General features: G+C 42.9%; 4 protein-coding genes across 6 annotated transcripts; 2 read left to right on the top strand and 2 right to left on the bottom strand.

Moving 5' to 3' along the window:
* Nucleotides 1–1425: 1425 nt before the first annotated feature.
* LOC105456770 lies at nt 1426–10629 on the top strand. Its single transcript, XM_011701056.1, has 10 exons — nt 1426–1819; nt 3806–4071; nt 4422–4522; nt 5135–5379; nt 5679–5949; nt 6205–6612; nt 6786–6932; nt 7235–7484; nt 7853–7986; nt 8562–10629. Exons 2-10 carry the CDS (start codon nt 3816–3818, stop codon nt 8940–8942), a joined length of 2193 nt encoding a protein of 730 aa, XP_011699358.1. The 5' UTR covers nt 1426–1819; nt 3806–3815; the 3' UTR covers nt 8943–10629.
* LOC105456771 lies at nt 2438–12209 on the bottom strand. Its single transcript, XM_011701057.1, has 3 exons — nt 11475–12209; nt 11235–11383; nt 2438–3023 (listed from the first exon to the last, which is right to left on the bottom strand). Exons 1-3 carry the CDS (start codon nt 11566–11568, stop codon nt 2880–2882), a joined length of 387 nt encoding a protein of 128 aa, XP_011699359.1. The 5' UTR covers nt 11569–12209; the 3' UTR covers nt 2438–2879.
* Nucleotides 12210–12536: 327 nt separating this feature from the next.
* On the top strand, nt 12537–16634 carry LOC105456768 (GTP:AMP phosphotransferase AK3, mitochondrial). The gene is made up of 4 exons (XM_011701052.1): nt 12537–12950; nt 14570–14689; nt 14826–14998; nt 15262–16634. The coding sequence occupies exons 1-4, from the start codon at nt 12773–12775 to the stop codon at nt 15466–15468; spliced, it is 678 nt and encodes a 225-aa protein (XP_011699354.1). The 5' UTR covers nt 12537–12772; the 3' UTR covers nt 15469–16634.
* LOC105456769 (cysteine protease ATG4D) lies at nt 16397–23827 on the bottom strand. Of its 3 annotated transcripts, none has more exons than XM_011701053.1 (7): nt 23420–23827; nt 21196–21369; nt 20647–20991; nt 19992–20255; nt 19393–19634; nt 18929–19096; nt 16397–18254 (listed from the first exon to the last, which is right to left on the bottom strand). In XM_011701053.1, the coding sequence occupies exons 1-7, from the start codon at nt 23454–23456 to the stop codon at nt 18072–18074; spliced, it is 1413 nt and encodes a 470-aa protein (XP_011699355.1). In that variant the 5' UTR covers nt 23457–23827; the 3' UTR covers nt 16397–18071. The 3 variants fall into 3 exon arrangements, with proteins under 3 accessions (XP_011699355.1, XP_011699356.1, XP_011699357.1); XM_011701054.1 differs by having other exon boundaries at nt 18935–19096; XM_011701055.1 differs by lacking the exon at nt 23420–23827 and adding an exon at nt 21705–22035.
* Between the last annotated feature and the right edge of the window lie 212 nt (nt 23828–24039).

The following is a 24039-nucleotide window of genomic DNA, read 5'->3' as shown; positions in this document are numbered from 1 at the left end:
AATTAATTCGGTACTGACACGATAATTTATAACGCAATAAAATTATGTGTGCAACAATGTAAATGGATCAGTACGCAGATGACAAAAAATTATAAGTCATTCGATGTCTTCTCTGACACGTGTAAAAAAAAAAAGATACGGATGCCTCGCTCGAGAAAATAACGCGCAGCTTTGCGAGAAAAACGTAGGCGACTTCTGGGAATCGATCATGTAACTATTTTTCCGTAGAGCAAAAACGTGAAAATTGAACCGACGACACACTATTAAAGATACCTTTAATAGTATCTTGTCGATGTTTTCATTCTTCACGGTTCCTCTCTAGAGAAAAAAATAACGTGATCGATTTTGAAGATAATGTAATGCACTTACATGCATGCGTACGTCGCAGGATGTCCAGTAAAAATCGCGGGATGAACCTCACGCGCGAATAAAGGAGTTTCCGCGACGATTGATGGTCGAAGAATTATGCAATGGCTGACGGCGCGCGCATTCCGATGATCGGGCAATTCCGCGACGATGATCAAATACTTCCTGAATGAAATTCCGAAAACGCCTTTCCCCGCTCGCCCTGCGACCTTTCGTGGATCAATTAATGTAAATTAATTAATGAGTCTACGCTCTCTCTCTCTCTTTTTTATTACAATTAATTTTGCAAAATGAGTCGTACCTGTATTTCGCGTTGCGTTTTTATTCCCGAATCTCATGCAATACACAAGTGTCCATTTCGCGAGAATACATGCCGCGCACGTGAGAAAAGGAAGACGCGCGAGAGCGCGTAAGACAAGGTCTCGATTTTCAGTTTATTTCGCGAGACGAACGGCCTCGCGTAAGCGTTAACTCTTAACCGCTTGCAAGGATTTAAAGCGCCGCCGCTCGCGTCGCACAATTTCTCCATGCAGTCTCTCGCTCGGGAGTTCCTCGGGACTCCCGGAGACACTCATCGAGACGGGGGCGTGCCGCCCGCGCTAATTAATCCCCTCGGTATTTATTTTTACGCGTTCAATCGCGATCGTGCGCCGATCAATTTTCCCTCACCTCTAATCGCGATCTCCATCCTCCGCGCGGCTCCCTATTTCAAATTCAGAGGATCTCAAGAGGAAAATAGCACGGATTTGGAGGAGATTCCCGCGCCAAAATACAATAATTCTGCCAAAATCGAATGTAACTCAACGCAAAGCGTGTACGATTACCAAATTGTGCGCTCTTGCGATTTTTCCTCCGGCGGAAGGGGTTTCTCGCGTAAAACGACAATCGATCGTAACATTTCAATGAATATATGCCTGATGGTCCGCGGCCTGGCTCGCGTCGAAGGCGCGGTTCGCGGCTCCTCGAAGGGTCGGAAAACGTTGCCCTCCCGCCTTCCACCCCTCCCGCGGGTCATCCAATTCAGGAAAACTCGCGCGGCGAGCGAGGGGAAGCCGTGAGAAAATTTTCCGGCCCGGTGTGTTTTTCTCTTACCCCGCGTCGACCCCGCCTGCGCGGTCCTTTACTTGTTGCTGCTGCCGCCGATGATGCTGTTGCTGCCGTCGCCGCCACCGCCGGCGGCGACATGCGCGTTTCTATCGATCCACCCTCCGTCGGCCTATATAAAAGCCGCCGCCATTGGCGGTTCTCCAGGTCGTGAGAGAGAGCAGGTCGGGGATTCCATGCACACCCGGGGCACCGTCGTCGACGACGTTACGACGTACTGAGGGAGCGACCAAAAAAAAAAAAGAGAAAAAGAAAAAAAGGAGGGAAAAGAGGGAACACACGCCGTGCTCGCTTAGCCCGTTTATCCCGAGGGGTGTCGTCACGCGGATGAGAGATAAAATCTAATCAGGTACGTTCCGCGCTCCCCGCGCGTCCCCTACCCCCCTGCGCGAGGCATTCCATTACGCCGTTATCCATTAGCCCGTTAATTTGAGCTTCCAATGTCACGTCGATTAGAGTTGGAATCCCACCGTGTCTACGTTGTTGTTTGCCAATTCGACCCGCGACTCGCTCGTCAATCGCGCGCTCCTCGCCCGACTGCGACACGTCCGATTTTCGCGACGCGTGCAACCCAGTTTGCGTTTTTTCCCCCGAGGTTCAAATTATAATTTTAGTGCAAATTATTGAATTCCTTAATTGTGTAAATCTCACCTGTGCGACACACACACACACACACACATACACGTATTTATATAGACCGCGGAATCGTCTCCGTCGGCCGGCCGACTCGTCGCCGCGACTCGCGCCGATTCCGGAACATTCGCGAGCTAGAGATATTTACGAAGTTCGTCGTAACACGTCGACAGCCGTGAGGTCGCCGTTCCGCCGATTGCGAAATTCGTAACGCGGGCGAACACCGCGAACGCGGCACACGAAATTCCGCGAGTCTCCGACGCCTGACTGTCGTGTTGGTACCATCTGGTGAACTCCGGGCCTCGCGCGTCTCCAGCGCGACGCCCGGTTTCATTTTTGCTAACATTCTGAACGATTTCTTCTCTCGTCTTTCCCAAGACGAGAGAAGAAATCGCTCCACGACGAATTCGAGACGAACTCGCCACGCGTTGCGCGATTTACGCAAATGTAATTTGCGAGTAATCTCTTTAGGAAACGTTACTTCACGTCTATTGATCCTCCCCCCGGAGGGAAAGGACGCATCGCTGCGCAATGTAATTTTTGTGCATTTAATTTATGTGCCTGTTTTATTATATACTTTATTACAATATCTTCTCTATTTACTTCATTTTACTTGATCTTATTCGGAATTTTAATTAAAAGATGAGAAAACTTTTTTCTATACTTTACGACTTTCTTCCTTCTATATACCACTTTTTCTTTTATCTATAAATATTACTCTTTGCTTGATTCTTCCCCACTCCCTTCCTTCTTCCTTCACCAGTATAATTTTAAATTCAATGAGTTTTGATATTAAGTTCGAGGAGTTTTTCCATGAATACCGGAGCGGATTCGCGGTGGTCAGCTGCGATGATCTGGTCTTGCCCTGACGTCGCAGATTTCCTCGATACGTCTTCACTCGTGCGAAGGACTTCGTTACCCTATTAACAAAATCGATATTAGCTCGGTACACAGTATGCAAAATAGAGACGTGGTTAATACACCTATATATATTTTTAACGATACAGTGCGCGTCGCTGACGATTAAGGCATCGAGCGCAAAACGGAATCGAGGAGCTTATTTTTTTTTTAGACTCTCAGTATTGGGAAATAAAAATTATAACACGACACCGCTCGAGATTCATTAGGATGATTATTGTAATATTCGGATAGTTTTCGCCAAAGGAAAGAATTAGAAATGCAAATTCTCCTTTCTTATTACCTAATACACTGAGTGTAAGAATACATAAATTAGCTTAATTAATACTTTTTTAAATAACAAAAAGTACTAATTACTGTACACAGAAAAATATGCATTAAAAAATTTGAAAAAATAAACTTGTCGATTGTAGAGAAACACTACTTGATAGTTACAATCAAAATTACAATAGATAAATTTAGGTTTTTTTCTAAATATCCTAATTTTTACATAATCGATATTTTTTACTTAAATATTAACTTCATTTGTGTATAACTCTATTATTGATTACGCAATAATGTTTCTTTTTTCATTAATCGACAAATTTCGAAAAAACATCGAAAAAACATTATTTTGCCAAATCCATAATTTACGCGCAATAAATTTTTTACTTAAATATAACGTTAATCTGTGTATATCTTTTATGCATAAATTATATATGTCGGATAATGAAAAAGAGGAGACAACAATTTTTGTGTCCTCAATTTTTTTACGCGCAACTATGTACGTTTGTCTGCCGATTAGCTCGCGCACAATGGCATCGCCACGGTGGATGCTGCCGCTGCTGATCCTGGGAACCGGCGCGATCACGCTGGTCTCCGCGGCTCGGCAGTACCACGACGAGCTCCTGAAGGGCAACAACGTCGTGCGGAAGCGATCTTTGAACGCGATGGATTCGCCGGAGTACTACAACGACCTGCACTCGTTTAAATACCACGGCGGCGACGCCGATCGCAAGTTCGACCGCGACTTCGACGAGGACGACGAGGAGATCGAGTTCCTACCTAGCGGTAAGGAACTTTCCCGAGATGAAAAATTTCTCTTTTTTCCGACTCCGAGAAGCAGAAGAATAAACTTTCGGTGTATCGTACTTACTTATGAATTTCGTATCAGAGCGTTGTATTATATCATACATATGACATAAATACAATAATTGGCTGCAATTGACAATATAATGATGCAATGCGATACGATACGACACAAAAGTCTAATGTTATGTATTTAATACGATACGATACGATACGATTCGATACAATGATCCAATAATCTGTATGTCATCTTATTGGACTTTTGTATCGTATCGTATCGCATTGAGTCTCCGTATTGTTTCAATTGCCAATTATTTTCATCGTGCTTGCAGACAATGGCCAGCTGGAAACGGTGGGGGAGGGTCTCCAGGGCATGAACAATAAGCTACTTGAAAAGGCACTGCTCGATTATCTGGAGACTCTACCTGAGCAGGTAAATTTGTCACTTACAATGCAGAAGATAGACGGCAATAAAGATAATCCCTTTTTAATTCAGAGAGATTAATTTCTAAGATTAAATCTCAATTTGATTTTTAATTTTACTTAACTTGATCAGCGCAGAAAATATTTCGGTTGCTCTTGCAACAGCACGGAAAACCACATGAACGGGAAAAGCCAAAGATTAGATAGCACATGCTATATTTTCTTCATATAAATGCTTATAATTCTTAATTATATATTTATATCAAATTAATAATGAATAATAAATTGTATAATTATAAATTTATATATAGACAGATACCTAATATTTATTAATTAAATTATATTATTATATTAAATTTTATTAATTAAATTATATTATTATATTAAATAATATAAATGTAATAGTTTTTGTCTAAAATTCGTAATAAAATTCATTTTTTAAAAGAAGCAAAAAAAATGATCGAAAGACTTCTTCTGATAAAGAGAGAGAACTTCATTTTACTGACTGTATAATGTGTCTCTTCTAACATAAAAGTCGAAAGCACTTCTTAAACAAATTGGACGAGCCCCTGATTCTCTGATGAACGACTTCGAGCGTCTCGATGATAATAATTACTTACAGGAAGAGCCGGTGGCCTCGATTTTCCGCGAGCGCGAGCGAAGCGGCAGCCGTAAGCGCGGCGGCGCCGGCGAACGGTTAGGCCTGGACGACAAGGATCTGACGAAGCTGTTCGTGGAGGAAGAACTGCAGGACAGTTCTCCGTACGGTCCTCCGCTCGTCGAGGTGGAAGACGACGACAACTATATAACCGCTTTACAATCGATTTACGAAAGAAACAGAGCTGGTAGAGGGAACAAAGTATACGAGTGAGTTCGACGGCCGGATTCCTTTGACCCGTTAGAAGTCAGAATTATAATGTAAAGAGAGAGAGAGAGCAAACTTTAGAACTTTTATCAATTTGTGAACATAATTTAACAATATGATCTTTGGATAAACTGATTTAATCCCGGTTATTGGATTTTTAACGGATTAAGTTTAAAGCGAGATTATATTTATAACACTCTAAATATCTTTTTTTATGTAAGGTATATATATATAAAATAATTTTCGTTCTGAAAATGGAGGACAATCGAAAAGGGGACTAAAGGATATTTTTATTCGACAGAACGGCAGGACCAATGTCTTGGGGCGAGCTGCTTAGCAAGGGCCCGTTGCTGAGGAGCCAGTCGAAGGACGGCAACGACGAGTTCGCGGGCCGTGAACTCGATTTGCAGGAAGAGGGCATCCTGTACATTCCGCTGGAACGTAGGAACGTGAACGGCCGATTTCCCATCGGCCGCGAGTTCGGCAGCTATCGCAAGCTGACCAAGCGCTATCCGGTCGCTAAGAGAAGCCCCAGGCCGACCCAAACCAGATTAAAGACCACGGATCCCAAGGTAAAGACCGCGGATCCCACGCGGCAAACGACAGGACAACGCCGGCCGTGTCCCTGCAGTTTGAAGATAACGGGATAATTGCTCTTTCTCTTTTTTTTTCTCTTTCTTCCTGTCATCTGCTTTGTCAATCGTATTGATTTCGTGCGCGCTCGAAATTATAAAAAATGAAATTATGAAATTACGAAAGAATATGTCGAACGCGTCGACACGTGTGTAGCGACGCGTCATGTGTGACGTACATTCGTTCGTTTCAAGGTTGCTCAAGACCTGGGAGCCCTATTCGGCACGCAATTCACGGACTCGCACAATCACACTCATAAATCGGATCACGAGCACGAGCACGATCACGATCACGAGCGCAAGCAGGAGGCCGATCAGAGTCACGATCACGAGCACAAGCACGAGTCCAATCAGACGCACGATCAGCACGGCGGTCACGAGGGCAAGTCGGAGGCGCCGCCGCTGAAGGTGACGCCGTCCCCGAAGGGCCAGAAGGAGAACGCCACGAAGACGGCCAAGTCGAAGTTCGTCCAGGTGAGGAAGAAGAGCGTCGACTGGTCGCAGTACTTCGGCATCGATCGCAGGAGGAAGAAGGCCACCTTCACGGCCGGGCAGGGCACGCAGAATCAGGACGACGAGTGGATGCTGCAGCGCTACTACGAGGTACATACGTCGATCACTGTCGTGATCGTTGAAATTTTCTTTTTCCTTTTTTTTTTGTCGAGTGCATCTCGAAAAACATATATTTATTATTTTAATTAAGATATCTATTATTTATATTAATAATAACAGTTTGATTTCATACGCGGAGTAAGCAATAGGGCCTTTGTTAACAGAACATGGCCGAAAATTTGAAGGACGACGAGAATGAGCGGAAGGATAAACTCGAGCAGATGGACACGAAATTGAAATATATCAAGGACTTGATTGTCGAGGAAGCTATGAGGTATGCCGCTTCGGAGGATGAAGCAGATTTGCAACAGGTGATTTTTCTACTGGCATTTCCGCACATAGAATATATACAATTTTCATTCGAGAGAATTATGAATAAAAAGAAATTTCAATAATGTACAAATAAGTTTCAGAAAATATAATTTTGTCAAACTAGTTTTGAATTCTATTTCATGATTAAAATAATACATTTAAAAGATAAAACACGGTTGGATTGATTATGTATAAAGTTTGAGTAAAGAGAATACGTAGAAAAAATACAAATAAGATAAGCATAAATAATAATAGGAATCATTAAAGAAATAAAATCTAAAATCGTGAAAATGTTCGACAGGTGAAGGATAAGTTAATGTCGCGATTGGCAGCGGCTTACTCGTTACAGAAGATGCGAAAAGCGTTGAACGAGCTACGCAACAACGCCATGGCTCAGAAGGAGGCGCAGAAGGCGCAGAAGGAGGCACATCATAATTTTACGTCTAATTTTCGCGAAAACAGCAACGGCAACGCTAATCCGAGCACTAACAGCGATAATAAAAACGATGAGAAACGAAACGGCATCAATAACAATCTAGAGGAAAGCGAGTGTGAGTATTATATTTGAAAGAGAAATTCGAAATCACGGAGAAGATTACATGAATTATGCGGAATATCCCAAAATTCGCGAGTCAGCATTTACTGAATTTTTTCGTAATGAAAACGCATTTTTAAATTATTAATTTTCTAATTAAAAAAAAACTAACTTTTGTGTAACTTCCGAAGAAGCTTTTTAATTGCTTTTAGATAAAACATTATTGATCTCTCATTTTTGTTAAGGAAAAATTAATCCCAGAGAATTTGCAAAGAAGAAATGGCTCGATAAAGCTGGGATAATCCTACAAATCTAATGAATCAAGCTAAAATAGCAAAAAATAGTTAATGCAGATTATATAACACAGTCGTTTGAATTGTACAGCCATCGAGGAGCCTAGAAGCTGCCCGGAATTAGAAGCCATCGAGTGGCGATGCCGAACCGTGGATAATCTGGCCGGCGACACGTCTCGAGTGCTCTACGTGCCCTGTGTAAAACTGCAGATCTGCAAAGCTTGCGTACGTTACACCAGACTCCCATCTTTATGTCGAAAGAAATTTTTGATAATCCAGAGATTAAGGATTGAATTTGTTTAACGCCGCGTATGGAAATATATGCAAAAACGTCCTCTACATCCCAAAAATGTTTTTCAAATACGATAAGGAAAATATCAAAATTCTCCCCGTCAATCTTCTTAATGTCAAAATTTTCAAAATTTCATTTTAATCTTTCGCACGAAAGATTAAATTACATTCCAGCAATATCTCGAGTATTAATTCGAAGTATTAAACATATTCTCAATACATGTAACGCGTCCCACAACCCTCCATTAAAACTATAGAGAGCCTGAAGCCCAGGAAAAGAGTGGCAAACTGGTCATGTGACGATCTCCTCTGATTGGTCCCAGGCACCAAATTCATGAAGCCAATGGACCCAATCAAAGGAGACCAGTTTGCCACTCTCTTCCTACGAGACTCTCTAATTAAGACAAAGTGTCCTATGATTTTAAATTAGCTCAATATTTCATTTGTAATCCTTAATTCTCTGCATTATTCCTCCGAGGAGACTACAGCGAATCACTTTGTACCTGCAGGCGCAGGACGAGGAGGGGCTGCTACCCTGCCTCGCCAACTACGCTATAGAGGCCGGCAAGGAGTGCGACGTGCTGGAGCAGTCCAGGGAGCGGATGCAGTCGCGGATGGCGGCGGCGACGGCGGTGCACGAGGGCGAGAGGCAGTCGTGCTCGAACGCCGCGCTGCTGCTGTCGCAGCTGCAGCCGCCCGCGTCGGCGACCGCGCAGTGCCGCGCGGCGCCGCGGAACGCCCGCGACGCGTCGTGCCTGCGGCGGTATTACGCGCGATACGAGCACCGGCACTTCCGCACGTCGCCGGCGTACGAGAGCACCGGCGGCGGGCGTCGCTACCACCACGAGGGCGCCCTCGACACGCTGCAGCAGACCATGTCCGAACGATAAGGATCCCAGCCGAGCGAGAGGAAGCTCCCATCCCCTTCCTCCCCTGGCCCCCTCTTCCCTCCTTCCCGGCCGCGCGATACCGCGAGTGGACCGCCAGTTATCCGGATTGTCGCCCGAGTACAAACTACAAAGTCCTTCCGACGGAATGCGAACGGAGATTTTTAATTTGTGCCGAAACCGCGTGGCTGTCGCTTACACTCGTTATTATTTTGTTTTACACCCTTGGCCTACCGTTTTCTCTCTTTTTATTTTATTTTATCTTATCTGGAAGTTTCGTCCGGATAATCGGCGGTTTACTGTATTAAAGAATCTTCCGTCGTAATGAAGCATGGATCCGCGAGATTAATCCTCCACTGAGCACCGCACGTCTCCTTAAGCGCTTCTGCTACAAAGAGTCTTTAAAAAAAAAGTTTGTGAGTGGTTTTAATCATAGCGAGATCCTGCCTGTGGTACCAGTTGAGGATTAATCGGGCTGGCGCACGGAGAGATTCGCTCCCGAATCGAAGTAAAACGGATGACAGTGACCACATTAATTTTTCCAGAACCCCGGGAAAGAAAATAGATCACGCAGAAACAAAGAAATGGTAACTTTGCAAAAAAAAAAGTGAAATTGCCGCGTTCGTCCGTTTCCTTTCGATTCGGAATCAGATCTCGAAAGTACTCGATGGTACTCGACTCGATCACAGCACTTTTTGCACACGACGCTTCTTCGCGTAATAAATTCCTCGTCAGAGCGCGATTTTAAAATCTTGAATTGAAGAAAAAATTATTATTAAAAAAAGAAGACGGTGCAGTCCAATCAGCGAAATTAGCGCGTTTCGTCTGTGAACGGAAAGACAAAGCTTGCGATGATCTCTGGATTTAAAGGGAGAATAGGTAACGCCTCTAGTTAAGGGAATAAGATGTTCTATCTATTTGCGAGGTGGGTGCTTTTCGTCTGGACGGCTTTCCAAAACACACACAAACGTCCTCTCTTTCTGTCCTTTCATATCGAACTGAACAACGATTAAACGCGAGTTACAGAGACAATAATAATGCTATTCCCCCCCCCCCCTCCCACCGAAGACAGAGATTTAATTATGCGCACGGCGACTCGTATAAACGAAAAAAATCGCGAACCTTGCGTACGTTCGCCACCGGGATCGCAAAATTCCGTCGAACGAGAGTTTGGACGAACGCCTCGCAAATGAAAGGCCGAAAGGACGATGATCCAGTGACGTAAAAAAAAAAAATATGTGTGTAAGTTATTGTGTTAAGTATCCTTAAAAAGAAAAAAAAATAAAGAATATTGCCGCGAGCGCATGTGTGTCTCACCCTCTATATCAATTCTCTTCGCGCTCGCGCCAATCGCAAAAAAACTACATATTAGCGCGATTATTCGTGTTTAATTTCTCGCACGCAGTAGTTACACGCGGAATCGCCAATTTAATCGCGTTTCTCCGCCCGGGAGACGAGGTGAGAGAAAGAAGATATAAAGATAGAGTGAAAAAGAGAGAGAGAGAGAGAAAAAGGAAAAGGATACTTGACGCAGCTTCCAAAGAGTCTATCTTCGCAAATCTGTATCTATTATTACTGTCTATTATATATTCAGATGTTTAAGTTACACGGCGTTATATCGCATGTCGATGTGTCAGTCGATGTGTCAGTCCTATATTCTCGAAATGTAATAAATATATTTCAACATAAACGCGCCGTTTCGCGGCTCGACATCTCATCTCAACGCGCACCTTGCCATATGATCTACTATCCCAGACGGCAGTAACTCAGACAACGTTTTTTAGATGTCTTCAGTATATTTTTATGTCTTGATTTTAGATATAAAATTGTGTTGTCTGATAGGAAACAAGGTGTATCTTAAATAGTGTTTACTAATTGTAGAGCGTTATTCCTTGTAAAAAACCGAGTCGAAAAGCATTTTTTGAAAAACATGTCGAAAACCATTTTTTCCACAATAAAGCAATCACTACTGCACTAATTACAACTTCACTGAATTGTAAAAAAAAAAAAAAATAGTTTACAACTTTTTGACTCAATTGTTTAAATAAGAAATAGCGTTACATGATTATAGTGAGCGCTATTTAAAAACAATTTTGTTCTACAATGCTCAATGAAGTAATTAAATTACGCAATAAATTAAATTATAAATCAAATTAAATTAATTACTGCAGTAGTAATGATCGCATGTATCGTTGATTGTAGATAGAAAAAAATTCAGGACTTTTTGATTGAATTTTTCCACAAGTAATAACACTATATAATTAATAGGCGCTTTTTAACATGCACTCTGCATACCTGGTCGTTGCACGATTCGATAGCGTCGCCATTACGGTCGAAGGAACGGCCGTCGGCTGGCGCGGAAACGTCCCGCAACATTTCCAATATCCCCAAACATCGCGGCTTGTAGAGCTTTAGTAGTTCCAACTGCAGCCTCCCGCAGTCAACTGCAACAGGTCCGACGATCGTTCATCCTTAATATCGATATATTACTCTTGATTTAGTTTGCAAAATTCTCGGAGATCTTCGAGCACTCACTACGCAGCCTCGACACCTGTTCGAGTCTGATCTTCAACTCCATCTGCGCTTCGTTGATCTGGCGGATCGTCTCCTCCTGAGAACCTTTCAACATGACGGCCGGATTAAGTTGACCGATCCTGATCGAGATCCGCAATTCGTTCGCTGTGACGCAGATAATGCGAAAGGAAGTAGAGCCCGAGGGAAACAGCTACGGCTCTCGCGAGACGTGTGCAGTTAACTTATGCCGCCAACAGTACCGCCAACGCGAGAACGCTAACGCTTTCGAGTCACTGAGCGGCACGTGAGTCACGCGACCCGAGTCGCACTGTCGCGGCGGCTGCCTTTGCCGCGTTTGAAAGCTTGGCAAAATTTTCAGATCAAATTAGACAATTTATTTTTGTTTCCACCGCGACAGTCGGTTTTAATAAATTATTTACGTTTATTAGAAAGTAATTAATCCATTTATTTGCAATTTGCCGGAAAATCCTTTCGAAAATCATGCATCCCCCGCGAAACTTTGACCTTTGCACGAGCAAAGAGGAAAGAGATAAAGAATATGTTCGTATAATTAAGATTGTATATCTAATTATATTCGTATTGTATCTTAAAAATATTTAAACACAATCTTAAATATAAAATCTTGAGGTACTATATGTTCGCTTTTATTGGACGGAATCCCATAAGATCACTTAAGATCACGCGTAAAGTGAACTTAATCAAGATCGGACTACGACCGCGTCCAAGGCACGAGGACACGACCGCGTCCAAGGCACGAGGACACGACCGCGATTATTTCGAGGTCACGATTACAATTCGACCGCGAGCGAGAGGGCTTTATAGCTGCGTCGCAATCGATCATCGTCGCGGTTCAAGATTCGACGTCTCATCGTTGACCAAGGTCCCGCGCTTGTCAGTCGCTCACTTCACGTCACTCACGTGACAGGGGCGGAAATTGACGCGGGTCAATTCAATTCCTCGGCGCCGCCGCCGCCGCCGCCGCCGCCGCCGTCGTCGTCATCCTCCGGGCCTGCGCGCGGACGCGAGGCGGCGCGACGCGACGCGCGTGGCACACACGCGTTACGAAACGGCGCGTCGCGGTTGCGTCACGGCGCGTCACGGCGCGCCGCGTCGTCGGAGTGCCGCGACGATTGGGTCTCTCGGTAGTTATCGCGCGTTATTAAAGTCCACGCGAGTAGGCAGTAGTAGGGATCGAGGGTAGGGTCCGGCGCGGGCGATGCGAGATCGCAGCGGCACTCGGACGGTCGCCGTCGATCGCAGGAAGTCGTCGTCAGCCGTACGTATACCCGAGGCCTCCCATGGTGGCGATCACCACGTGTCGCGCCGCCGCCGCCGCCGCGACCGTCCTCAGGGCCGTCATACTGGGCGCGCCGGCGTCCGGCAAGGGCACCGTCTCCTCCAGGATCGTCCAGCAGTTCGGGGTCGCGCACATCTCCAGCGGCGACAGGCTGCGCTTCCACGTGTCCGCCGGCACTGGTACGTCGTCGTCGTCGCCGGCGTCCGCCGTTGTCGTCGCCAGCGGCGGTCTCTTGCCTTGAACACCCTTTTGAATACTTAAGCATCCGAGGTCTTCACTTTCAATCTCCTCATCGCTTTCCGTCCCATCATTTAATTGATACGTGATGACACTGATAACAATAAACGAGATATAATGAATGTTCAACATTTCGAAGACGCATGTTACTTTGTCGGTTGCGAATTTCAGTTATTTTTCATTTTGCCACTAATGGGAATTTTATCGTTAGCCTCGTTCCCATTGTCAGTGTTAATTTCGATAACACGTTCGCGGATAATCGATTTCGTAAACATAAAACATATATATGAAATTTTGTTTTCATTGTTCGCTCGCGCCGTTATATAATCTGAAAGCTTTCGATTCGTTATCAATCAGCTAAGTGTGAAAACATGTCAGAATTGTTGTCATCATTTCGATAAAATGAATTCCCCGAGTTTAATCTTATCTTTGATATCGTATCGCGTATTCGAAAAGATTCTAATTCCGTGTTTATTGCGATAACGCGTTTAAATTATAGTTTCGACGAAATTATCCGTTTTCGATCACATTTTTCCTGTCTTATTAATATTAATAAACTATAATGCATTCAAAATATTAAAAAATATATCTACGCATATAAAATTATATTTTATATAAATATATAATGTATTATATAATTTATAATAAACTATAAATCATATATATAATAAAATACGATATTATATATATTTTAAAAATATGTATGTTAATGTATATAGTTTATTATATATTATACAGGGTGTTTCCAGATTAAATCGCCAATTTTAAAATGTGAATTTAAAGCCTCAAAATAAAGTTTACTTGTAAATACTTCAAGAGCTATTGATTTCTTAAGTTACAGAACTATAGAAATGAATGTCGAAATAATCTAGGTTCATCCTATTGCAATGTAAAACAAAAATATAATGTTATTGAATATATTGTTCAAAATGAGAGTCCTGAAATAAACATTGTATCTATCGAGGAAAGAACGAATGACTGACATTGTGCATAATTCCTTCGCACACTTGCATTGTCCTCTGTTTTAATGACTGGGATCAATCAATTAATTTATCAATTAATTAAATATTTCGACATAATTCATTCCTATAGTTCTGTAACTTAAGAAGTCAATATTTCTTTGACTTAGCGTTTGCGAACAAACTTCCAGAGGAAAATTTTGAGATCCTAAATTCATATTCTAAGTTGGCAATTTAACTCGGAAACACCTTATGATAGCACATTATATATAATATACGCATATTATTATATCAATTTAATATTTAATCAGGCAATTTTGACGACACGTGTTATATATACAGAATTTTATGATATAATTTGAATAAATTCTAGAAAATTTTTATAAAATTAAATTTCCGCGTTTGTTTCTACCCTTCATTCTCAAGATGCTTGAGTAAATTTGTCGGGCTGTTAATTTTAGAAACACCCTCGAGAGAAACGCGATACCTCGGCACAACAAAATTTTCGTGATTACATACAGTATAATTCAACAAAAGCTCGAGAAGACACGTGCCACTCCCTTGGCGAAGCGTCCTCAGACAAACGTTCTCGTTCTTCGCAGTTCTGGGCAAGGAGGTGAAGAGGTACATGAACAGCGGTAGCTTCGTGCCGGACGACACGATGATATCCCTTATCGGCGACGAGATTGGATCGGTGGCGGATCGGGATTGGCTGCTGGACGGTGAGTGGATGTAGGAAATGATTCTGACCTCCGCGGGTCGCGCGGCCAAGGTCGCCGACGCGCCGGTCTCTTGAAAAGCCCGTGAACCCGCGCGGTCGTCGCCGTGCGTTCTAAACGCGAGCGAATATCTTGGCAGGATTCCCGAGGACGTTGGCGCAGGCGAAGCGGCTGCAGGAGCTGCACCCGGTCAATCTCGTGCTGAATCTCGTGGTGCCGACCGCCGTGATTCTCGACCGCGTCAAGAGCCGATGGGTCCATCTGCCCAGCGGTAGGGTCTACAACATCGGCTTCAACGATCCACGAGTGCCGGTAATCAACAAATGTATATCTATTTCATTGGAGGGGAAAAAAAAAAAAAAAAAAAAAAAACACCGGCACCGAGAGTACACAACTGTGTCTATACATTAACCGTTAATCTATCTGTTAATTGATTACAATACGCGATAGAATTTATTCTACAGTATTTTAATTCAATATAATTATAAAATACCGTATTTTATATCCTGATTGCAATAAAATCGGAATTCGGCCATTCGGAAGTTAAATGCAGAGCATTTTGTCTCGTTTTGTAGAATAAGGACGATGTGACGGGCGAGCCGTTGTGCCAGCGGGAGGACGACAAGCCGGAAGTCGTGCAGAAGAGGCTGCTGGACTACGTGACGAAGACCGCGCCGGTGGTGCAGTTTTATCGCGAGATCGGCGTGCTGAGGGAGTTCCACGGCAACACCACCAACGAGATGTGGCCGTCGATCAGGAATTGCGTGGAGCAATACTGCTGAGCTCTAGAGAATTCGAATTTTTAGATAAATCTGTTTAAAATATGCGCGCCGGGACGGTCGCGCAGATCTCTCTGAACCCCTGAAATAGATCTACCCAGATCTGTTTAGATTTATATTTTAGATCTCTCTAAAAGATCTTCGGAAACATTTAATCTACATCTGATTCTGTCTGCCTAAGAATTAAATTAGATTAAGGTCGCGCAGGTCTCTTTGAACCTCTGAATCCCTGAAATAGGTCTATCCAGATCTGTTTAGATTTATATTTTAGATCTCTCTAAAAGATCTTCAGAGACATTTAATCTACATCTAATTCTGTCTGCCTAAGAATTAAATTAAATTAGATTAAGTAGGGAATCACAGATTAGATTAGACAAAATCCCATGCTCGCGCCTAAGAATATGCGAATGTTATTTTAACAACGAATGAAAACGCACGGAAATCTACTAAGGCCTATTTGAGACCTGTAATTCACCTCGTCTCACGCGATCTCGAGTAATAATAGATGGGGAATACACGCTCTCCGGCAACAATTGTTTTTTTGTCTCGTCGACAACGACGAGATGGTGCGCGCATACTGTGACGCAATCCGCGCTCTTATTCTCTATCTCTCTCACACTCATATGCCCGAGCGCACACGAGCGCGAATGCCATTAGGCTGTAAATACGCGACGTCGCTGCCGACAATAATAGGCCTCTCGTATGAGATGTTTCCGACGCGGAACGCCTAGGTGATACAACGAGACTTCACGGTGGCTGAAAGGCACCGACAGTGAAGCCGAGCGCGAGTTATCTTTTGTTATCTTTTGCGCCTCGCACGACGAGCTGCCGGCTCTGCCGTCACTGCCGCCTGGGCCGAAGTCCGAATAGTACAAAAGTGGGAATTATCGTACGAATCGACGATACATTCTGAGATGACGTAATCGTATTATTACACACTTCTTCGCATTTTATTACTTCGAGCGTATAGCGTTACAGTTGTAAGAGAGATATATAACAACGTTCAATATTGTGTACATATTCAACAGTATAAGTACAGTATATATACGCATATATACATATGCATATATACATACGCACACGTGCATATGCAGCGCGGGGCATCTAAACGGGTGTACAGCCAAATGATTCTTTAACAATTAAATTCTCTCTTCGCCTTTTCCTCTTTACTTTTCTATTTTTTCTAACTACGTTAAGTTATACCTTTAGTTAGGAGAGTACCCTAGGCTTATTTGTCATCGGTCATCAAGCATCTTATATATGCGTTATCACGTTTCTTAGAGCGCCTCCGCTTTTCAGAGCGCTCGAGTAATCTTGAGAAGCGCGAAATGAGAGAGAATTCTTCACTTCTACTCTATTCTCTATTCTACTCTATTTTAATGCAAACGTTTCCGCTGCCCTTGAAAATATCGTTAAAGACGAAGTAATGTAACTCGTGGGAATATAACGGGAAGAGGGAAGACTTGTTGTAAAGTCATACACAGTTTTTGAGATTTCGAACATTTTAACGAAATCTTTTTCTTTTTAAAGGAGAGATGGATAGTTCTTATGGATATCATTTTCTTTATTTATATATCTATAAATATAGATACAGATATCAAATGTTTTCTAAATAAATATTTGGGCGTACACTATTAGATGCCTCACCCTGTATATACCATGTTCACGTTCCTCAAATTCCTCGTTTTTTTTTTCTATTCCTTTTCCAAGGCAGAAGAGTTACCCTCAGGAATAACTCAATTATAAATAAATAAATAAATATATAAATTAACGCCTTATTATATACTTTCCTTTAAATGAATCAGACTTGAGAACTCTTGTCGCGCTTTTATTCGCGCGCGCGCGCATTTTCGCTTTACAACGCGTTTTAGAGAGAAAGTTTCGCAAAGTACAATTTTTTTTTTAAGTTTCGATTCAACAACTCAACGGAACGTAACGCGCGTCGTAAAATTATCTTCAAGACAAAAGTCTCGTTGTAATATGCGAAATAAATATATGTATTCGCTTGTAACACATTGCAATACTAAGTCATATTAAATTATTATATCAAAGTTAATTACTATCAACAATCAATATATAAAGCCATCAACGAATTTCGGGATTGCACACAACAAGGATAAGAAAAAGTTGTGCAGCCTCATAATAATTGCATACATATATATATTACATATGTATATTAAATAATCGAAAAGACGAATGAATCAGCTTAAACCGAACAACTTGTACTAATCGTCGGGAATAATCTTGCTCTCTTATCTCCTATCTCAGTAAGTAATAGTAACTGGTCATACCGAGTCAGCTCCTGTCTTCGTGCACGCATTTTTGAGATCGAACCGGAACGCGCTGACTCCACACGCCTCGACACTGAGCACACGCCTCTCGTCCTTTCCCAGGCCATATCATCCGGCCGGCCGTGCCTTCTTACACGCACCGGAAGGAGATACGCGAAAAAAAAGTCTACCGCCGACGAGGTGGTCGGGCGATCGGACAGAGACGTCGAGATGTCCTCGCGAGAGTGCGTCTGAAGATGCACTCGAGATGAATCGTGGAATCATACCGCCCCGCGTCGTCCTCTTCTTTCTGCCCTTTTCTTCCGCTCCTCTGTCTCAACGCAGCAACTCGAACTCCTCGCACTCGTAGAGATCGTCCTCCGCGCCCTCGTGACCAGCGAACTGGCCTGCCGACGGCAGAAGACCCTCGACGACCTCGATTCCCTGCTGCAGATCCTTGCCGCTTCCCTCGCAGAACAGGAACATCGGGTAGTCTATGTTCTGATTCGGTATCACGAACTGCAACGTTAACGAAATGTGTCTTAATTTCGCCTAATACGAAATAAAGTTACATTTTTTTATTTCTTTTTTTTTCTACGCATACCTCGCGTCTACATTTGATTCCGTTTGGCTTACTTTTCATCTCTAACGCGCAAAAACTTGCAAGTTACGAAGTGTAAATCGACGTCTTTCATTGTTTGTTTAATCTGTTATATAATTAGTTGAATTCGAATTAAAAACGTGTTAAAATTAAAAGTGTGTGCACATTTACTCGCTGAATTGTTTCCATAAAGTCGGTGAGTCGACGAAATAAAGTTTTATTTTATTTTTTCTTTTTCTACGCATATTTTGTGCCTACATTTGATTCCATTTGGCTTACTTTTCATCTTTAACACGCAAAAGCTTGCAAGTTACGAAGCGTGAATCGATGTTTTTCTTCGTTTGTTTTTTTAAAATCTGTTATACAATTAGTTTAAGGTGGTTTTATCGCTCAACGCCAACTCGATAGTGTCACGTTGTCACATAAACGTTACAATCGCATACGTACAGTCTATGCAAAATGTTTTTATTGAACTACGCTTGTTTTTATTAAATTATTAGTCATATGGCATCTAATAACTTTTGACTGGGACTTGCTCGATAAAACCACCTTAACTCGAATTGAAACGTGCTCAAATTAAAAGTGTGTGCACATTTACCCGCTGAATTGTCTCCATAAAGTCGGTGAGCGACTCCTTGTCGGGAAAGTAGAAGCCTACGCAACAACTGGGATCCATCTTCGAGAGCAACATCTTTCTCGGGGACGTGCAGTGGAAGCTTGTCAACGGGAATTTTTCATTTCCTTCGACGTCAACGGTTTCCTGCGCAAGTGGAGTCGGTGAAGAAATGAGCCAGAGGGTAATTATATTTAATTATATTCTAAGATAAAATTTATTCTGAGATAGCGAAATACGGAAAAGAAAAACACCAACGAAAAAAACAAAACGCTACATAAAAAATTGAGAAATAAAAATAAAACATCGTAAATTAGGAATAAAGTAGAAAAAAAAAATAAAATATAAAATAAAAATTGAGAGATTCGTACACGCAAATTAAATTTAAATATTAAAGCAATGTTTGCTTTCTAAAAAGAAAAAAAAAAAAAAAAAAACGTTACCTGACAGTAATGCGGATCCAAGTGGATCAGTTTGTCGTCCTGATAGCCGATGAAGTAGAGCGAGTGTCGCGGTCGGCCACCGATCACGCCGATACACGTGTCCAACGTCAACAGCGATGTCAAGCAGGGCGCGTAAACGGGATTCAGCTTGTCGGCGCCGAGTCTCAGGGGTACCAAGAGTATCAGCGCCTTTCTTCTACCATCCGGAGTGCAACACACATTCTCGACATCTTGCATGTATACTGAAAACAAAAAAAATGATTGTTCGACAATTGTTAATTCACGCATAATATAACGAACGCGGAATTTCCATTAAATCTCTGCGAAAGATTTAATAAAAATCCTCTGTTCTTCTATGAAAAAAATTACCAACATACTTTTGTATAATATAATTTCTGAAACATTATTTTATATTATTCTGCAGAAAGAGAATTTTTTATTATTCAATTTTCAAAGACTATTTGTATAATTAAATATTTCCTAGAGGATACCTTTGATATAATAAAGCACATTAAAGGCTCATATATCGCATGTTTTTCCAGTTTCAGTAATTGAATTGTCCTTTTGTGTCGCGGTGCCGTATATTCATCAATACCAACCTGCACAATCTTGGGCGACGTATACCGCCAGCTGATTGAGCTTACTGTTGGGATCCTCGCTGGCGCGTTCCATTGCTTGACAGAGGAGATGCGCGACCGAGGAGGGACCGTACCAGTCGCCCGCGCGTTTCCCCGTCGAAGCGCCGAGCGCCACAAGCTTGTGTATGGAGAACGGTGACTCCGGCGTTGGCTGATCGCCAAACCATTTGATGATCATCCGATGACTGCTTTCGTCAGTCGACTGTTCCGGCCGCCATCTCCACTCTGCGTAAAATAAAAAAGTAGATTTATTATTCAGTGCTACACACGACGCAACAGGAGTCTCAGATTCGTGCGAAAGATTCACTGTGTATCCGTCAAATAAAGTCGAAAAATTACAGTTTCAAATTTATGAGTATTAAGAACAATAATTTAAATATTTTTTACTTTAGCTTTCTAATTTTACTTCAATTTAAACTATTTATTATTCAAATTTTGCAAATTTGAATTTATACCTACGTGTTTTTTTTTAAATCTAGAAACAAGTTTCCATTTTCTTGCTTTCAAAAAAAGATAAACCAGTCACTTTGTTTAAGATTGTCACGAAATTAATAGAGAATCAACGAATCTCTTTTCAGCATCAACAAAATGATTTCGAAAGGGAGAAACAAATTACCGCGTCCGAGGAAATGGCAGACTAATGCCTGCGCCAGCATCATCTGCCCGCTGCGCAGCATGCAGCCCCAACCGCAGTCCGTGGTAAAGGTGGAGCCATTCAGGATCGGGAATTCTCGTCTGTATGTTAACCAGAGACGCGACACGAAATCCCTCTTGAATTCCTCTATGGTATTCTCGAAATTCGTGGCATCCATCGCCAGGGAGACCTGACTCCCCGTTCCAACTGGCTCCAGCGCCTCCGACGCCCTCTCCAATGGATACTCCGACTTCTTCAGATAACACTGGCCCAGCAGCCACACGGGAGATTCCTTGGAGAAGTTCGTCTTCATCTTCACGGTCCAGCCTTTCGTCAAGAACGAAAATATAATTCAAAAATTGTATTTTTTTCGTAATACTTTTTATGTTACATATATAACACAAATTCGCCAAATATGTTACTGATAATAATTATGATAGAGGTGTGATATTTTAGAACGTACAGTCGAAATATAAAAAGACTTTTTCTGAACGTGAAACCTCTTGCTTAGAAATTGTCCGATGTACGTACCGTATTTAACGTTGTTCCACATAGAGAGCAATTTCGTCTTGACTTTGCTGTCGACCTCCGTCGCGGCCATGCTGTCGTCTAACTCGGCGTCCGAGTTGAATGACTGAATGGTAGGGACACGGTCCGTGGCGATCATCCCGGAAAATATTCCAAGATTCATGGGACCGAAACCACCTGCAAAGATATCGGCTGCTCAACAGTTTTATCGTGGACTTTATCACGCTATATCTTGAAAAAGTTCATTTATCTGTTTAACATTAGATTTTTCTATTTTACTGACGCTGACCTTCATACTGTTTTTATCAATCAATTTTTATTTATTACATCATTTCTAGTTCCTGTTAATTATTCCTTAAATCCTAATTATTACTAAATATTAATTATTCTTTAAATCCTACTGCCTCGTTGCATTGTGCTCTTTTCTGTACCTGTCCGATTTGCAAGGCGAATCCGAATATAATAGGAAAAAATCATGATAACAAATCTAATAATGGATAAAGATGTCTCACCATATTTTCACTTTTCTATTTGCCTCCCTGCTTTTTAGCTCAAATGACAGAATAAGAATTGCTTTCGCCTTTCGAGAGGAGAATTTACCCGTCCCAAATGTTAGCCACTATTATCACCGTCTCGTTAACTGCCTGTCGATTTGGACAATCAGTCTACTGAGTACCTCGTTGTACCAAAGCTGAATATTATATATACACAGATATATTACGCACACAATACTGACAGGATTAATTAAATATTGTTAATATCGTTTGCCGTTTTATTGCAAAATTATCTGTCAATACTCGTCCCGTCGATCTCGCACCTGAACGTTCCGGTCGGGACGTTCCGGACTGCAAGGAGCGGCAGAGCCGCGAGCGATTATCACCTGTTGTCGGCCGCCGGGGGGGGCTGTTACAACATATAAATCATCAAGGTAAATAAGTTAAGAGGTCACGACGCCCCGGGGCTGGCTGCTGCATTCCTTCTTATCTCTGTCTGTAATACACACAGCGCAGCGTCAGGGTTATTTACCAGTGTACTCAATCGACTATTCATATTGACACACGTTTAACAAAACGGTGATAATAACGGCTAACATTGGGATAAGAGGCGAACTGTTTTCCAAATGAAAGGATAATTCTACATTACTTGTTATTAAATGATTATTATTAATTCTATATCATATCTGTTATTAATCATCATGTTTGCTCTGTCAAGAGTAGGAAGAGATTAGAAAGGCGAAGGAATATGACTATGTTTTTTCCACGCAAAGAAGAGGTGGGCGTAGAAAGCACATAAAAGCTTATTTATCATCGCTACGCTGAACTAATTAAAATTTTCCATCTCACTTTAAAATATATATCTGTTTTAGTGTGCACTAGTTCACAAAGAACAGATTTATAGAAAAAAAAAGAAAACGGAGATTGACAGCATTTTAACAGCTGGAAGTATATTGTATTCGAGCAGTCGATTGTCCCATTGGCAGTTTACTCCATTTTCGTGCTTGATTTCATTCTGAATTTAATTTTTATACCTTCTGCATCGTATTTTAATTGTGTACTTTTCCGTTTGGTTTAATCAACTCCGCTGCTCACTGACTTTTGACTGGAATCTTCGAAATCCGACAGAAACAATTCCGAACTTTCAGGGAAAGTTTCTCTATTTACCGTCCACTATCTACTTATCATACGACTGCAACAGACAATAGATATTGTTATCTATATGTTGTCTAATCTAACCAATTTTGTCGCAGACATAGGCGGTACGATTCGAACCACGTAGAAACAACGAGAACCAGGTCACTTCAGTCACTTCTGTCTGGGCCTCACATTGTATTGTCAGCCGTAGCGTACCAAATCAGGTAAAACGAGAACGAATATGCGGTCAAGCGTGTCGAAAAGAGAAGGATAGGAGAAGCGAGAAAAAGAAGGTCGGAGGCGAAGGTGAAAAAAGGTGAGAAAAATGATAGTCGGAGGAGAGGAGAGGAGAGGAGAACCAAAAGACCTGTTCTTTGTAACTGAACCGACTGTTCACCACTAGTTCAAGAGCTTGTCTTTCTTCTTCTGATGTAGAAAGAAGAAAGATGAACTGTGAACTGGTGGCAGCTGGTTCAGCTGTAGAGAACAGGCCTTAAAAGGAACTGCTGGAAACGGAGGACACAAACCGGTTCGTCGAACAGCTAATCCGCGGGGGCGAGACGTAAACACTACACGACAGGCGTGTGTCCACCCACCTAACCTCTCCCGCGACGACTGCACCTGGCCGTTCATGCTTGCGGCGAGCGGGGGGACGTGGTCGGCGTCGCGAACGGCGACAGGGTCTACCCGGTGCGCCACCCCGAGACCTCCGAGTGTCGAGCGTCGCGTCGTCGATGAGACGGGAAGGCGGCAGCGGGCCGTTTGGGGCGATCACATCTTCACGCTCGCGCGCGACGACTCGTCCTGAGTTACCGTACTGTCCGTCTCACGTTTCCCTTTCCTCGGCGACCGCGACTCCTAGGGGACGTCGGCGCGACGTCCGGTGTCGCGCATCATCAGCGAGATCGGCACGGCGACGGCGTCTTCCTGGCTCCGACGATCGGAATCCTCCGCGTCGTTCCCTTCGCTTGGCTGCGTTCCGCACCGCGGCACGACGGCGTCGTTGCTGGTGCCTGGTGGACGACGGCCGGGCGTCTCGGCGCATGCGCGGCGGGCGCGCGTCGCCCAGCGGCGTGTCTAGCGCGAGCTAGAAGCGGGCGCCGGCGGTGCCCCGGCGACTTCGGAGTTTCTCCTTCCCTCTCCTGTTCTTCATCTTTTTTTCTTGTCGGGAACCCTTGATAACGTTCGATATCGCTTCGCGCGGTACGAGTATGTA

The sequence above is a fragment of the Wasmannia auropunctata genome, unplaced genomic scaffold (genome assembly GCF_000956235.1).
Source record: "Wasmannia auropunctata unplaced genomic scaffold, wasmannia.A_1.0 LD335556.1, whole genome shotgun sequence".
Taxonomy (NCBI): domain Eukaryota; kingdom Metazoa; phylum Arthropoda; class Insecta; order Hymenoptera; family Formicidae; genus Wasmannia; species Wasmannia auropunctata.
Note: the sequence above shows the minus strand (reverse complement) of the source record. Positions and strands in the feature narration are given on the sequence as shown.

Coding starts and splice junctions, on each gene's coding strand:
- LOC105456769 (XM_011701053.1), bottom strand. CDS start 23,456: ATGAACGGCCAGGTGCAGTCGTCGCGGGAGAGGTTAG. Junction 19,635..19,991: donor CGTCGCCCAAGATTGTGCAG/GTTGGTATTGAT, acceptor TTTTGTTTTCAG/TATACATGCAAGATGTCGAG. Junction 18,255..18,928: donor AGACAATTCAGCGGGTAAAT/GTGCACACACTT, acceptor TTAACGTTGCAG/TTCGTGATACCGAATCAGAA.
- LOC105456771 (XM_011701057.1), bottom strand. CDS start 11,568: ATGTTGAAAGGTTCTCAGGAGGAGACGATCCGCCAGATCAACGAAGCG. Junction 11,384..11,474: donor ACAGGTGTCGAGGCTGCGTA/GTGAGTGCTCGA, acceptor GACCTGTTGCAG/TTGACTGCGGGAGGCTGCAG. Junction 3,024..11,234: donor TCGAATCGTGCAACGACCAG/GTATGCAGAGTG, acceptor TTTTGTTAATAG/GGTAACGAAGTCCTTCGCAC.
- LOC105456768 (XM_011701052.1), top strand. CDS start 12,773: ATGGTGGCGATCACCACGTGTCGCGCCGCCGCCGCCGCCGCGACCGTC. Junction 12,951..14,569: donor CCACGTGTCCGCCGGCACTG/GTACGTCGTCGT, acceptor CGTTCTTCGCAG/TTCTGGGCAAGGAGGTGAAG. Junction 14,999..15,261: donor TCAACGATCCACGAGTGCCG/GTAATCAACAAA, acceptor CTCGTTTTGTAG/AATAAGGACGATGTGACGGG.
- LOC105456770 (XM_011701056.1), top strand. CDS start 3,816: ATGGCATCGCCACGGTGGATGCTGCCGCTGCTGATCCTGGGAACCGGC. Junction 4,523..5,134: donor TGGAGACTCTACCTGAGCAG/GTAAATTTGTCA, acceptor AATTACTTACAG/GAAGAGCCGGTGGCCTCGAT. Junction 6,613..6,785: donor TGCTGCAGCGCTACTACGAG/GTACATACGTCG, acceptor CTTTGTTAACAG/AACATGGCCGAAAATTTGAA.